We start from the raw sequence: 16,839 nt of genomic DNA, 5'->3' as shown, positions 1-16,839 counted from the left end.
GCCATAGCCTCTAAGATGTTGGTGAAAACAGGACCTAATAAATGCCAAGTGTTTGCTGTGAGTGGAGTTTGTGGTTGCTCTGCTTTGCCAGGAGTGGTCCATGCTCTTGCCAAATCAGTTCGAACTGCTATGTCCTGGGAGAGGGCGGCATAGACATAGCAGAAGCTAACGGTGGTGGTCCCCAGGGCTATATTTGGCCCAGAAGGGAGATCCTGGCCCTTCCCCATATTTTTCTTGAATATTTGACCTGAGGGAGGTGGTGGGTCCAATGGCCCAGGGGTCTGCAGGCCTCCACATTAGATGTTATTTAGACCCATGGAGGTTGTGGTCCCTAGGGCTCAGGGGGTCCACTCAGCACCTCATCAATCTTTCTTTAGCCCAAGAGAGCTACACCTACAGAATGGATTTACAACAGATAACTGAAAGTGAGATCTGCAAACAAAAATCTACCCTCCTTCCCAACTTGGTGTAATTCCTTCCAAAGCTTCGAGTTGGTCATGTTCAAAGCTGCTACGGGGAATTAACATTGAAAATATCATTGTTGTGACCCCCCATGCATAACTAGACTTACTACGACATTTTATTTAGACACATTTGGGAATATTAGTCAAATAGTGACAAATATATAGCCGGTAAAAAAACGCTTTTTCTGTAGAAACACAGTCCTGACTATGACTACCTACTGGTGACCACCAGTAGATAATATATATTACAAACCAATTAGAAAATGTGCATGAATATTACATTATTTAAAAGTTAATTTATCAATTAAAATACAGTTTTACTATTTCCTTCTATTATTTAACCCCTTGGACGGGCCGTGATTCTGTGCCTTAGCGGCCGTATTGAAGAGTGGGCGGGTTCAATACGGCCCCCAGCCGTCATACGCACACGCCCACCGTGATGCATGACGGCCGGGGGCCATCTTCAGCATGCAAGGGGTTAATTAACTTCCCACATATACCACTACAAACCTCGAAGCCCACGCTTAAAATATAACTAAAATACATTTGAATCACAATTTCAAATTTCAATAGACTTTATTTGATTTCAAGAAAAAAACATAAAACTTGTACAGCACAATTAAAAATATAAAAACATACAGTTCATGACAAGAAAAATGGTGGCATCTTTGTTACGCATTAAGAAATGCTGTGCATCCAGTTTATGGGTGGTTACCTACACCCCATCTCTTCCAGTGATTCATGCAAACGTGACTGGGCAGTCCACGTCCCTGGGCTTGCACACAAACACAAGAAAAGAAATTATTGACTGGTGAAACATGATATGAATAAGGTGTGCACTCCACCACTTGCCTTTGTGAAGAAAAATGTAATAGACACTCCAATAAAATCCAGAAACATATATACAAAAGGATCAATAGTGAAATGGGGTGAAAAGGCGGGCTGTTAGTAGTTGGATGTACTAATTCATAGCTAGAGGGTAATGGGCTGCCTACTGAAATTGGGGATTCATTAATTTTCCATTCAGTTTCTGGATCCCAGTGAGGATTTCAAAAAGCCTACTATGAGTGGAATGCATTCTGGTTTCCACATTTGTAGATAAAAGAGAGCTGGGCGTACTTGTGTATAATTCAGCTCTTTTAAAAGGGGGGGGGGGTTATAAAAAACCTGCGCGGTCCTTCTTAAAATCTACAGAAAAACATAAAGTGCAGCAAGTCCTGTGGAGACACACTGTCACAGCAACAGGATTCTAGCACTTGGCCTCTGCAACTCCCTTTTGGAACAACAAGTAAAAAGTGAAAATAATCCAGCCAGAACCTAGTTAGTAAAAACCGCTCATGGGACGACAAAGGCCACAATAGATGTGGTTCAATGGATGGCGTAGTTTTTATCATAACAAATTTATGGCCGCTCGGTTTAAGCAGTTCTACCACATCTCTATCGAGCTTTTTAAAAGAAGAAAAGACTTCCTTATAAATTCCACATCTGCAGCTTTAGCAAAATCAGGCTTTAAAAAAAGGTCTGGACGCCCCAGCTCTTCAAAACATCCCTTTAAATACTTTAACCATGGAATGCGTAACATGTGTTCAGTGCTCAGGACTTCTCTCAAAATCTGTTGATTAAGAACTAGGGCCCACATGCATCAATGTAGGATTTTGCATTTCTCAAATAGCGAAAATTAAGGAATCGCTATTTGAGAAATGCAAAATGCTATGCATCAAGAAATCCTAAAAGTTTTTAGGATTTCTTCATTTTCGAAAATTGCGATTCCTTAATTGCGAAGTGCAATTAAGGAATCGCATTACATTGATTCCTATGGGCCTAGAGGCCCATAGGAATCAATGTAGTCAATTTGAAGCCAGTAGCAAATTGCGAGTGGCACTTAGAACATTTCATGGGTGCAGGGGGGGGGTCCAAAGGACCCCCCCATGCACCCCTGAAATGTATTTTTCGCATCATGTTGCACACACACATGTCCTAAGGACATGTGTGTCCGTAACATGAACGTTTTAAAAATGCATTTTCTGCATTATTTACAGTTTTTGCAAATTTACCGAGTAGTTCAACTACTCGGTAAATCTGTCCCGCAAAATGCGATTTCTCTTTTGAAAATGTATTCATGCATTGCTTTTAGGAAATCGCACATTTGCGATTTCCTAAAAGCAATCGCATTTTTGGAAATCGCTCAAATGTAGCGATTTCCAAAAATGATTGATGCATTCCAAAATGCATTTTTGGAGTCGCAAACGGCCGATTTTAAGGAATCGCACCGTTTGCGACTCCATAAATGCTTGATGCATGTGGGCCAAGGTCTTTGTTTAGCCACGTTTTTAGCCAAAACAACAACGGCGCAAGGCCGGAATATCAAAAACAAATGGTAACCCTGTTTCTTCATGTACCTCCAAATTTGAATATCCTACAGGCACCCCAAGAAGTTGTTTAAAAAAATTATTCTCTACCACCTGGAGAGCATCAGTTACAGCATAGCCCAATAGCTCGCACCCATAACTGGCAATAGCAACACTTTTGGCCTGGTATAAATTCAGCATGGCCGCAATTGGGCGCTTACCCATTTTTGCGGCAAAGTTGAAGATAGCTGCATTTGCCCTCATCACTGCCCCCTTTTTCCTCTGTATAAGGCTCCTCCAATTCAATTGGTCATCTATTAAAACACCCAGATATGAGAATGTCGGGATCAAAGGCACTTTTTCGTCAGCGACTTTAAAGGGATATTGCTTCTTAGGCCGAATTCCGACCTGCATGACGTAGGATTTGGAGTTGTTAACGGCTAAGTCACAATCGACCATGAAGTTCTTAAAGGTGTCAAGTAGCGTCTGCAGACCCCTTGCTGTCCCTGCGATGAGTACCGCATTGTCCGAATATAGCAGGACGGGCAGTTCACTTCGCCCAACATAAGGAAAGTAGGCCCCTGTTTCTACCAAAGCCTTTTCCAGGTTATTAATGTAAAGATACATCCCTTACGTAATCCCCTTTCAATTTTAAAATCCTTGGAGACCCGAAGATCCTGGGCAAATCTATTATTGGCCTTAGTATCCCTATGCAGGTCCCCCAAGAAGTCTACCAGGCCAGCCTCCAACCCCATGGCCCTTATGGATGGCCACAGTTTCCCCGGGTTGACGCAGTCAACAGCGGAGGAAAGATCCATGAAGGCCATGTAGATCTTACCTTCGCGGGCGACCGTGTACTTCCCCAGGATCAGGCATAGGTTAAGGCATTGGGCTAGGGTAGAATGTCCTGGGCAAAACCCATATTGTATCTCTGCGACAATCTTGTTCTCTTTCGCCCAGGAAGCTAGTCTATTCAATAGAAATCCCACCCACAACCTTTACCACAGAGTCAATAGAAGAGATCTGTCTATAGCACAAAGTGCTATTACGATCGCCCTTCTGGAAAACCAGCACAATGGTTGGGGTGCCCCAAGACTCAAGACATCTGGCCCTATCTGCCGCGTTTAACACAGCGACCAGAACCGGGGCCCAAAATAGAGGGTTAGATTTAAAAAGATCCAGCGGAATGCCATCCAGGCCAGGGGCCTTGTTGCATGACAGCCCAAGGACGCCTTTCTCCACCTCTTTCTGTGTGAATGATACAGGGGTTTTGTTAAGGACTGTAGGTTGTGATTGTTAATAATCTGTAGCACTTTTAAAAATGAGACACCCATTCATCTTCTGTTATGTTGGTGCCTAGTTCCCCAGGCCCATCGTTCTCAAATTGGGGACGATTAATAATGCCCCAAAACTTAGAGCTACTACCTAAAGTACCTGGCTCCAACAGTTCTCGCCATGTTGCTTCCTTTAGTTCCCCCTTGAGAGTGGCCAGTGCCTGTTTATATTTAGAGCTATATGCACGAATCAGAGTTTGCTCTCTCGGGGTCGCTTTTAAGGCTTCCTTTAGATCTCTCGCAGCCCTGGAACAGCAAGTCCCAAACCATCTAGGGTCACATGATGCCATCCTATGGGTGGGTGCACTTAACAGGTCCCCAACCTTGCTGATGATAACATCAAAGGCCTCAAGAACACCCCCCGGGAGGGAGCAAGGGGACACAAAGGATGCAATTTCAGATGCACAAGCCACTTGTACCTTGCCATAAAATAAATACGGTGAGACCTGGGATCACTTTAGACGGCGCCTTCCATCCGTTGGTCTCAGCATACCAGGCGCTGTCACCCAGTCTTGACTAGACAGCAACGACCTCCAAGATTCACACAAATGGGGTTATGATCGCTGAATACACTATCCATGATTCTAAACCCCCGAAGGTTGGACTGGAGCCCTGCTGAGATCAGGATATGATCTATAAAAGAGCCATCCCCATGTCCTTTAAATGACGGGACGGACCGTTTGCTAAGGGGAGTGGTAAGGGACATAGATGATGTATGTATGTATTTATTGCACACTTGAATAGCGCTACTATCACCCAGAAGGTATCCTGGCGGTTTGACTCTACCTGACCAGATGCACAATCACAAAATTATACTACCCTCAGAAAGAGGTAAGTCTTCAGGCCTTTTTTAAAAGATGTAAATTCCTTCAGGTTCCTCAAGAATAGGGGGAGGGAATTTGTCAGCAGCATATCCAAAGGAATGACCACCCATCCGTAATCTCTGGACTCTAGGACTCTAGGAACTGCTACCAAACATGCCGTAGAGGAGCGTAAAGGGATGGCTGTGCGGTGACAGGAGAAAAGATTCTGCAACAGGACTGGTCCCTGATCATGCAGGGCCTTAAAGACCAGGCAATAAGACTTGAAGTGAATACGCTGCAAGACAGGTAACCAGTGAAGGTATTATAGCGCCAGAGAGGAAGAAGCAACATGCGGCCTAGACAAAGCAAGCTTAGCTGCCTCTTTTTGTACTCGCTGTAGTTGTGTCTCAACCAGTCTGCAGTAGCTGACATGCAGCGATGAAAAGTCTCTTTGGACACTGCGTCTTTGCCTTCAAGGGAAAAGATAAGCTGAGTGTCGTCAGCATAATTGATCACCGAGATGCCAAAGGACTTAATCAGGCTGATCAGCGGGCGGAGGTACAAGTTAAATAAAATAGGGCTGATCGCCGATCCCTAAGGCACACCCTGCCCTACTCTTCTAATGCCAGATCTAAAAGGTGGCAGGGCCACCACTTGATGTCTGTTCTGGAGATAAGAGACAAGCCAGTTTCGCGCCAACCCCGCCACCCCAATCTCCTCCAGCCTGCCGATAGGAATGGTGTGGCTGACCGTATCGAACGCGGCCGACATGTCGAGCAGCACTAAAAAGGCTGCCCAGCCAATGTCGACCCGCGAGTGAAGGTCATCCAGCACGACCACCAGCACCGACTCCGTGCAATACACTGGCCGGAAGCCGAACTGGGCCACATCCAAACAGGAAAGAGACCGGCTGACGAGTTTCTCCATGATTTTGACAGGAAAGGGAAGCAGCAAGATTGGGCGATAGTTTGCCTGGTTGTGCTGCGGGCAATGGCAGTTTCCGGGCGCCTCGTGTCGGTCTTCACAGTGCCCCAATGGTCCCAGCGATATTAGCAGTGGCACAGGCGGTAAGTAAAAGGAGGGCTCCTGCCCCGCTAGAGACCTCAGCCCCGTTTGAGCGCCTCCTGGCACTGAACGGTGCGGTGCACAGTGTGCGTGCCACACAGAATGTGGAGAAATGTAGTCTTAGTGGTTTTGCAAGCAATGGCGGTCTCCAGGCGCCTCGCGCCGGTATTCACAGTGGCCCCAATGGTCCCAGAGGTATCAGCAGTGGCACAGGCGGTAGGTAAAAGGAGGGCTCCCGCCTTGTGAGATCCCTCAGCCCCTTTTGAGCTCCCCTTGGCGCTGAACGGTGCGGTGCACAGCATGCGCGCCACACAGAATGCAGGACAATGTAGTCCTGGTGGTGCTGCGGGCAATGGCGGTCCCTGGGTGCCTCGCGCCGGTCTTCATAGTGGCCCCAACGGTCCCAGCGGTATCAGCAGTGGCACCGGCAGTAAGTAAAAGGAGGACTCCCGCCCCGCAAGAGCCCTCAACCCCTTTTGAGTGCCTCCTGGCGCTGAACAGTGCGGTGCACAGCATGCGCGCCACACGGAATGCAGGGCAATGTAGTCCTGTTGGTGCTGCGGGCAATGGCGGTCTCCCGGCACCTCGCGCGGGTCTTCACAGTGGCCCCAACGGTCCCAGCGGTATCAGCAGTGGCACAGGCGCTAAGTAAAAGGTGGGCTCCCGCCCCGCGAGAGCCCTCAGCCCCTTTTGAGCGCCTTCTAGCGCTGAACGGTGTGGTGCATAACATGTGCGCCAAAGGCAAATTTCGACCTGGTGGTGCTGCAGGCAATTGCGGTCTTCCGGCACCTCGTGCCGGTCTTCACAGTGGCCCCGATGGTCCCAGCGGTATCAGCAGGGGCGCAGGCAGTAAGTAAAAGGAGGGCTTAATGATCAGAGACTGAACTAATTAACAGTGAACAATTATTTGTTAATTATTTTTTACCTAATAAACATCCTAACCAATACCCCAACAAAACTAGCCACCTGCAACTAAGATATAACTAAAATAAACCAGTATTGCATGATACACATCATCAATTAGCAATTAAATATTTAGTAGGAAATGTTTAAATAAATGAATGTTAATTAATTATCGCTTGACTTCCCACCCTCTATCCCTTCAGATCCAATCTCTCAAACCTGAAATATAACTAAATTAGTATGTTATTACACAATGTACACAATTGATAGTTGATTAAATAAAGTAATCATGTATTGTTCATTCGTTATATCTTAGTCAACTGCGCACCTTATACCCCTACAAAGCTAGCGGCCCACACCTAAAATATACCTAAAAAATATTTACAAAATGAATAATCAAATACATTATTTATCAACTGATAATTAATTGGTAATTAATTGTTACTTATTTCCTCCCTTATACCCCTATCAACCTAGCAAATACCTACAACACTATAAATTACTATTAGCAATTAAATTAAAAATGCAGGGTAACTAAAAAATATTATTGATAGTTATAAAAACAATAATATATGTACTAAAACAATATTAACAACATAGTACTTATCTAAAAATATAGATATTTTTTTATAACAATATTTGTGCATCGCCATTTTTTTTATCTAAATTTTGTTTCTGGTATGTCTGTCCCCGATATTTACAACTTGAGTAGTTATTTATGAGAGGCTTTCACCACGGAGCATCACATTTTGTTTGCTATGGAGATGTAAACCTCCCAATCATACTCATGAGGCCACACAAAGTCGCTTTGCATGGCTTTTGCAAAGATATGGCGCAAGACAAATCAGCACAAGATGATGCTTTGCCTTATTCTGCACCACTGAGGTAATCCTGGGCATTGTAATGGGTTTCTTATGCAAAAGTAATGGATTTTGACTCTGCCTCAGATTTACTTAGATTTACGAGGGGCAGGGCTAAAACCTTATGCCTCACACAGAAAGAGGACAATGTTTTTTGGGATTGGTTTTGTGCAAGAATGTGCCCCTTAATGTACAAAAATAATGCAGCATGCGACACGGACACCCTTGCATCAGGGTGCAAGGGTGTCTGTATTGATGCTGGGCAACAAATTTTGCACCAGCGCAGGGGTAAAGGAAATGAATGCATCGCATTTCATAAATGTGATGGATTCCTTCCCTTTCACATTGACGTAGGGCAGTACAGCATGAAGAATTGTGGTCCTTACCTACCCTAATTCCCCGTAAATGAGGGTCTAGATATTTTGTCCCATAAATGAGGTCTTTGATATTTTGTGCAAATACCCTACCTGCTCATCACAGTACAGCTATGGAAGTGAATCATACAGGGAATCCGCTAACATTATAAAATTTGAACATACTTTCCTTTAGGCAAAAATACACAGTTACAAAGTTAACAAAAGGTATATATCTAAAAAGGCAATGAGATAGATAAGCCTCAAAACAACATTACGGTGCCGTGCACGTAGAGTCCCTGTATGCAAAAGACATGCTACTATATCTTCAGCACATATGAATGATATGGCCCCCATTTTGGCGGCTTTTTGATATTTTGAGCAGGTAGTGGGACTACGGGATATATTAATTAAATCTTGTGTTTTCCCGCTTAACCGCGATACCCCAGCACAGGTTTTTCCGACTGGACAGAGAGCCATTGACCTGGGCGATAACAGTGATCCGGAATCTCAGGTTTTGCATTTATCCCTCTTAGGAGGATTTGTTTGTCAGCAATCTACAGTGGCCATTTACACCGCTCAAGGTTCAAATACGGTTTTGGCAGAGGTTGCACGTGGCCCTGGCAGGTGGTTTCGCTCTCTCAAAGATGATTGTCCTTCCTAGGCTGCTACACTAGTTTATCAATGTCCTAGTGTTTCCTAAGTGGCTATTCTTTCTTGACTTGGACAGGGGAAGTTAAGACACATGCCAGGATCCAGTCTAACACCATTCACTATAGACCTGCGCGTCCCCGTCCCCTCATCTGCATATGCCATGTTGGAGTTTCCTATCTTAACCAATCTCCAGTTGTTCCATGATGGCAGCCCCACATTTTCAGTAGTATCCAATCATATATTAGGTCACACACATTGCTGATACAGTACCAAACCTTACTAACTATAAACCTGGCCCAGTGAAATATTTACGACTCAAACCTCTAGGAGAGTAGAGGCTCTCTCCACACTGCAGACAAAGCATGAGGCAAGGACACGTTCACCAAAGGGTATATGGCACTGATTAACAGATGTTTGTTGTTACCAAACGGTACTCATTTTATCGACCTCAGAATGATAAGAGGCTAGGTAGAACTGCTGGAATTTGAACCTGTGACCATGAGGTTGAACACAGTCCCCTCTACTGGGCGCATGAGTCCACTGAGCCACCAGAGGCCGCTTCAAGCACAAGCGATAACAAGAGAATGCAACTGTGTTTATAAACCTCCTCTCCTGTTGATGTGAATTATAATTATAAATTAATTGCCTTGTTTTTTTGTTTTTTTTAAAGAATTTTTTATTGGGGTGCCAAGCAAAGAAATCAAACATATTCAATAACAATCAATAATTAAAACAAAAACATCAAGAACTGTGGTTAATTCCCTAAACATTTTTCACAATTTTGACCTCCCCCACCTCGGCGGATTCATCCTTCCCCCAGCAACCCAATTCAGCAAAAACAAGGAGAAAAAAAAAAGGAAAAACAGAATAAGAATAAAATATTAAAATAATACAATAGTACAATAAATGGGCACATGGAAAAAAAAGAAAATATAAATATGTCTTTGACTAACGATTGAGCCAATTAGACATAGGCAGCCAGAGCTTCTCCCCTTTCTCTCTAGCCCGCCTTCCTCTCCTCTTCACCACCGTCATTTCCCAATTATATATAGACAGTAATTTATTAGGCCAAACATTTTCAGTCGGGGGGATCACATCTAGCCATACTGTGGCTATACATAGACAATAGACAGCTATGGCAACAAATACGAGTTTCTTATAATTTTCATCCACCGCTTGATCAGAAATACCCAACATGATTGGCAACGGGGTAAGTGTCAAAGAAAAACCCAGGAATTTCCTCAGCCTTAGTTCGATTTTAGATAGTAATTGCAAAAGTTTGAAACAGGTCGCAAACATATGGGTGCTATCCGCAGCCACCTCTCCACAGTAAGGACAACTGATACCGGAGGCATACCTATGTATTCGGGCTGGGGAAACATACAAATTGCACCAAGTTTTAAATCACTGTACTTGCAAATTGGCAGATATGCATGACGTTTGGCTATAGTACAGAGAGTTCTCACAATCCCCCTGCCCAGCCTGTACCTGTACTTGCTTAGCTAAATCATTTCCCATTCTTTCCGTAATGACTTTATGAATAGCAGAGGTTTGTGGTATCGTATTTCTGAACATTTCTAACGAGGGGATTTGTCCCTGGTTATGGCATTTCCTATCTAAAAAGTCCCTAACTTGAAGAATTGTAAAGAAATCCATGTTCCCAATCACAAACCGTTCCTTAAGAACATCAAAAGAAAGTATACAGTCCCCGGACAAAATATCCCCAATACAATAAATCCCTTTCACCCTCCACCTGCGAAAGTAACCATCATTAAAAATATCCGAGCAAAGAGTGGTATTGCTGCCAAAAGTGGAATACCTATGCACCCGGGGGATTCCAGCTTATTTCCTTCCTGCAGTCCAGACTTCATATACGCTGAACAGCACCTTGAACTTGAACCTCTTGAAATAGGCAACATCAATCTGTCGCTATAGCAAACCCCTGGCCTCTGCCCCACAAATAAGATGAAAAATCGAGCTTCCAAAGTCATCTGGATTTGGGCCAATTTAACAGTTCGGCAGAATACTTCAAGGTGGTGGCCCAGTAATAGATCTGAAAATTGGGATTGGACCATCCCCCCCAATCTCTCGGCAAAGTCATGTATCGTAAAGCCCGTCTTGGGGCGCTGCTCCGCCCATAAAAACCAGGTAATGACCTGATCAAATTTCCGGAACCAAGCTTTACAAAATTCCAGAGGGATAGCCCTGAAATAATAAAGAATTTTTGGCAAAAAATCATTTTGATAACGTTACTTCACCCTATAAGTGTCAAGTGAAGATTACTCATTCTTTTGTTATCAGTTTTCATTTTTCCTAAAAGTGGCACGAGATTTAGATAGACAATTGTGGCTGGGTCGGAACTAATTTTGCCTTTGAGATATCTTGCGCTAGGTATAATTTGTGGATCAACAATATCTAACTTCTCATTAACCACTGTTTGAGTTTTGCTTTCATTTATATGGTAGCCAGAGACTTCCCCAAATGGAGATGTTATAGCCCCAAGCTCAGCTAGAGTATCCTGTAGAGTTGGAGTAACTTTTGCTAGGTCGTCAGCATACCCTAAAATTTTTACCTCCCCTCCTGGAGCGCATACGGGTTGAATTACCTGGCTCTCTTGTATTAATCTGATTAGGGGGTCAATATAGATTGCAAATAGCAAAGGAGAGCAGAAGCTGCCTTGCCTGGTACCCCGCTCTATGCCGATCCAGAATAGCCTCCCTTTAGTGCTATCTTGGCTACAGGATCTAAATACATGCCTTTTATAGCCCGAATATATCCTTCCCCAATTCGACAGTGTTTGATAACTTCCCATAAAAAGGCCGGAGACCCTATCAAAAGCTTCTTCCGCATCAAGTAAAACTAGCGGCATAGGGTCTCCTGTCACCTTGGTGTAATCAAATAAAGTTATGACTCTACGGATGTGGGCTTTAGTTTCTCGACCCGGAACAGAACCATCTTGATTATGTGATACTACTTTTTTTAATGACCGAGGCCAGTTTTCGCAAAAATCTTAGAATACATTTTTACGTCGTTATTAATCAAAGTAATTGGCCAGTATGCTCCTAGGTCAGTGGCTGGCTTGCCTTTCTTTGAAAAAACAACAATTTTGGCAAATCTCCATGAATCAGGTGGAGGTTCCCCCCACCCCTGAATCAAGCTAAATAGCTCCAACAAGATTGGGTCAAGATACATGGCAATTTTTTTTTTATTCTCCTGGCAAAAAGTCAAGCCCAACAGCTTTACCGTATGGAATTGATTCTAGAGCCTTACCAACCTCATCTAAGGTGATTGGTGCTTCCAGCATACCCAGATCTATGGGGTACAGAGGTTCAATTGGAACTTGATCTAGGAATCCCGTTATCTCATCCTGCAAAGTTAAGATATTAATCCTTTTCTCTGAGTATAGTCTCTGGTAGAATTTTTCAAAAGTTAGAAGAATAGCATTGCAATCTTTTACAAATCCAATATCTGGATCATTGATTCCCATGATTTGGGCTTGCGCTTCCTTTTCCCTGATACGCAGAGCAAGGGTATGTCCTGTTCTTTCATTGCTTTCGTACATTTGCGTGCGCCAGGCAAGATACCTGGCAGCTGACTTACTACCCGAGATCTCAGTTATGGCAGTGCCAGAAGTTACAATCTGAATTTGTGCTGCCTCAATATCCCCTTTTTCCCAAAACACCTGGCCCAGGTTTAATTCGGCTCTGCTCAATTCCACATATAGATTATTTATCTTATCCTTCTCTTGTTTTTGAGCCTGCCATCCGAACTGTGTAGTCTCCCCTCTGACCCGGCTTTTAACGCGTCCCAAACAGATTGAGGACTAATGCTGTCCCTATTTTCCACAAAAAAACTAATGATCCAGATACCTATATGCTCCACATATTGGTTATAACTCAATAAAGTCTGATTAAAAGTTCTATTCTATGAACACTTGAGTGAGAGTTCCAGATCCAACAGATTATGATCGGATATAACCTTGGGGTATTTCTGAATGTTGCAACCCGCCACCAAATTATGAGAAATAAAAAAATTATCTAGCCTGGAATGTGATTGATGTGGGGCGGAGTAATATGTAGACCCTTTTTCCCCTCTTCTTATTGCATCCCTTATTTGGCACAGAGACCTAAAGACCTTCGCTTTCCGCCCCTGGTAACCTGCTTCGGATGGATTCTGTACAGCCCAGCCCAGATTTATATTGAAATCACCACAAATAATCAGTGGGAGTGGGCAACCCACCAATTTAGTATTGAGCCAGTCATATACCTCAGTAGCATCTAATATTGGGCCATAAACAGAGCAAAGCGTGAAAACATTATTATCTATAACACATTGAGTTATGGCCCATCTACCATATTTGTCTGAGATCGAGTGTGGGAAGTTCACCAAACCCCTGCGGGCAAATATAGCAACCGCCCTAGTCTTTGTCTCCTGTTTGGAGCGTATCACCAACTGAAACCCATCTAATTTCAAAATGTGGCTTTTACTAGCTTGAGTATGAGTCTCCTGGAGACAGATAATATCGGCCCTGAGAATTCTAATGTCTTCTTTAATCGTGCCCCGCCTGGCTGGGTCATTCAAACCACATATGTGAATCGTGGTTATCCGGACTCCCCCCATTGATTATATATATTGTACCAACAATAAACACAACGTAGGCCTATAAAAAGCACATAAATTCTGATACCTACTTTCCATGTGCCCATTACCTTACCCTCCTTAATAAGGATCTGCCCACCCCCACCCCGAGCCCTCCCCCATCACATTGGCAAAAAAGGCCAACAGACCCTTGTGATGCCTCCCACGCGGTGCGCCCCTGTTGCTACCTGACCCAAGAAAAAAGAAAAATATTAAGAAAACATGGCAACTGCCTTGGCTGAGCCTATTTCAAAAAGACAATACAACCCCAGATCCCCTCTCCATTTACACTTGAAGTCTCCATCCAATAAAATACATCAAGAATTCAGGAGAAGTACAAAAGATCATAGTAAAGAAAATGAATCGACAAGACAAAGGTAAATAAAGTAATTGCCTTGTAATGAAACTCTGACCAATCGATCTCTAATAATGACATGCTTGTCGAAATGTATTATTGTGTTATACAGGATTAAACACCCTAAAACCCCCCAAAATATTAATACAATTGAACGCAAAACAGCGTTATTTCATCTGTCTACACATATTCCAAGGAACAATGTTTGCCATCATTTAACTCCATGTGAACGTTATGCCACTAACCACACATTTCTCCCTGGAGATACTTCCCTATACTCCATTCTGTTCATTCAGCAGACAGACAAATAGCGCCTCCATTTAAAATTTAAATACCATGCCAAAACCCTCTTGTGTGCCATGTAAAACTCCAACATAGGCAACCGCTTTACAAGCTATTTCACATTTCCATGATTTATTTACAGAGCTGTTAAACAGGCTTTCTGCCGTCCGATGCCTGATGGGATTGTAACTTCTCCTACCTGAAGGTGCTGGCTTACAATTTTCGACTGTTTCACTTTTGACCCGGGCCAAAAGCAGAAGATACACAATAATTTCCATCCTGTGGGATGAAGGGAATTGTCAGAGAAACATTGGAAGTATTTACAATGCATAGAAACTGCTAAAACACAAGGAATGACATTAAGAAACGTGTAATTGAACATTGTACTGTGTCGTCGTTCTCAGATCTGATTCTACCTTTAGCCGAGCTCATCTGTGGGAATGATAAACAGCACGTGCAGGAAAGCATGGCTCATCACCGACAATTTACATATCATCCTTCCTGAGAGGTGACTACGAAATAGGGTCATCATTTCCAAGCACATATCTCATCCATGAAAATAAACTAACAGACTCTTCAGTGTGACACTGAGTTCTGGTAGAGCCTCAGACAAGGGAAGAGGTCTACTACAGAGGCAAAGTGATGTCTCTACTAACATTTTATGCAAAGCAGATCATGAAATGTGTGCTGCTGGGAGCGTGGCAGGAGGTACTGCCACCAGCCTCATGGTGGGCTTTACACAAAGTGACCAATGTTGCCTGCATGAACTACAGGTAGGGTAGGGTGTCCACACATCTGTGACTCACCCCCTTTTCCAAGCCCTTCAGTCCTACATCTTCACATTTACTAAAAAGGGAAAGGAAAGGAAGGAGAAATGCAAAGACCCACAGCCAAAGGAAGGCAGTGATGTAAGAGGGGTCAGGTCCACCCGGAACATCGCAGAACCAGAAGGTTTCAAAAGAAGGACAAAAGACCTGGCAATTGATGGAAGAAAAGTAGTTCAAGAGACCTGGACGAGGATCTGGGCAGGTCCTTGAGTCCATTCTCAGGGAAGGCCTGGAGGTAAAGCGTGGTTTTCAGTTCCTCCTGAAATGTCCCATCCAAACCAAGTTAATTCCACACGTCACAACATAGAACAGCCTGGCAGATGGAGCCAGGATCCTGGTTGGCAGCTGTCACTGGCATGTTTGGAGTACACTCAATTAGACAAGACCATGGCAGGGCATGGACCCAACTGACACAGATGGTAGGCATGACCCATCCTCCTTGACAACTGGTCACAATAGTGATCATGTGAAGATGTAAGATGCTCTCTTCAAGAAAACAAGACAAAGTGCAGAAACAAATACCACGATCAAAGTTTCGAGAAGACCCACCTGCTGTTCATATCCAGAAGTTTCTGAGAGATAGAACGCCAGAGCCTGCTTTTCGTTGCACTATTCTCTTCTCACTGCACAAAATGACTCACCGCTGCAAACACACCGGCACACAAACATTTGACTAACGTACTGGGTGTGCTTATGGGTTAGATGCTCTGCCAATAATTTCACCTGTCTAGTGCTTTGAATGTCCCTCCGTAAACAGATGTAAAGACTGTTTTTTGGGGAAAAACACACATCTCTAGTCGAGGAAGTTCTAGGAAGGCCAGATTACCTGACCACCTCTCTGAGTAAGGTTTCCTGTCTTGCATACAGTACGAAAAAATAAATCAAAGCCTAGTTAAATACTCGCTTTTATAACAAAAAGAAGTATTTTATTTATATCTCTACACATTCAAAGGATTACCAATACTCATATACAATAACACACTCCTCTTGTGGTCAGGAATTTAGCATTCGTCAGTCAAATCCCATTCACTGGTGGCTCCAACCAGGGAATGCATAATAGTAGACCATACTCAAGAGTTCCCAGTGGCCTAGCAATGGGTTGGCACCAGGCACCCCCCTCTGTCCTTTGGCCAATGTGGGTTGGTGGCCTCAGGAATAGCCTCCGCTCTTATATTTGGCTGCTGCAGGCGGCAAACGCAGGTCATCGCCATGGGCAGCCTAATGCCTAGCCAAGTCGCTGAGAGTTCTCCTTTGACTCTTTAGTTATTAGTCAAAAGTGTCTATAAAGCTGCAGCACAGGTAGCAGTCAGTCCCCTGGGGTCCGACAGTTCCAATTGCAATCTTACCAGCTCCTGCAATATGAAAGTGGTCAGTGATGTAGCGAGTGCCCCTTCCTTGGACTCTATTGAGTCCAGTTGCTGTTAGTTGAAGGTGTGCAAAGCATAGTTCACACAGTTCCTCTGCAAATCGTTGCTCATTTGTCCAGCAATCGGAGTTGCTCCAGCTCAGCCAACATGGGATAAGTCACTCTTCCTTTAACAGCTCCTGACTGGGGCTCCAGCAAGGGTGGGATGTCTTTGATGATCCATGGGGAAGCAGTCAGGCATGGTTGGTGACTTAACCAACTGGTCATGGTAGGGATCTCCTTGCCAAGGCCACTACTCTAGCACTCAGCACCAAGAGTCCCGTCAGTCCCTTTTGGCATATGGGGTTGCTGAGTTGGAATGAAGACCATTCCTGCGTGATTGCTCTCACTACCCTGGCCCCTCCTGGCCTCTCCTGGCTCATCCTGGCATACAGGGTGCTGATCTCAGTGTACACAAGTCCCAAACTGCTGGGCCAAATAAGTTCAACTTAGGCAACCTCTGGCATACAGGGTCACATGGCACCTGGTGCAGGCCTGCTGCTCCCCCAAGGTACTCTGCACATGGCTGCGTGCACGGCAGACCTCAC

General features: G+C 44.1%; 1 protein-coding gene across 1 annotated transcript in view; it reads right to left on the bottom strand.

Moving 5' to 3' along the window:
• Window positions 1–15,446, bottom strand: part of LOC147724920 (fucolectin-1-like) — a 349,691-nt gene extending 334,245 nt beyond the window's left edge. Inside the window, exons 1-2 of the mRNA XM_086967087.1 lie at window positions 15,436–15,446; window positions 14,259–14,338 (exon numbers count right to left, since the gene is read on the bottom strand). Of these exons, the coding sequence (XP_086823213.1) occupies window positions 14,259–14,338; window positions 15,436–15,446 (91 nt within the window). The remainder of the gene's footprint in view (window positions 1–14,258; window positions 14,339–15,435) is intronic.
• Window positions 15,447–16,839: the final 1,393 nt, after the last annotated feature.

Source organism: Lissotriton vulgaris, chromosome 4_1 (assembly GCF_964263255.1).
Source record: "Lissotriton vulgaris chromosome 4_1, aLisVul1.2, whole genome shotgun sequence".
NCBI classification, from domain to species: Eukaryota; Metazoa; Chordata; class Amphibia; order Caudata; family Salamandridae; genus Lissotriton; species Lissotriton vulgaris.
The sequence above is the reverse complement of the archived record's forward strand: the minus strand, read 5'-3'. Positions and strand labels throughout refer to the sequence as shown.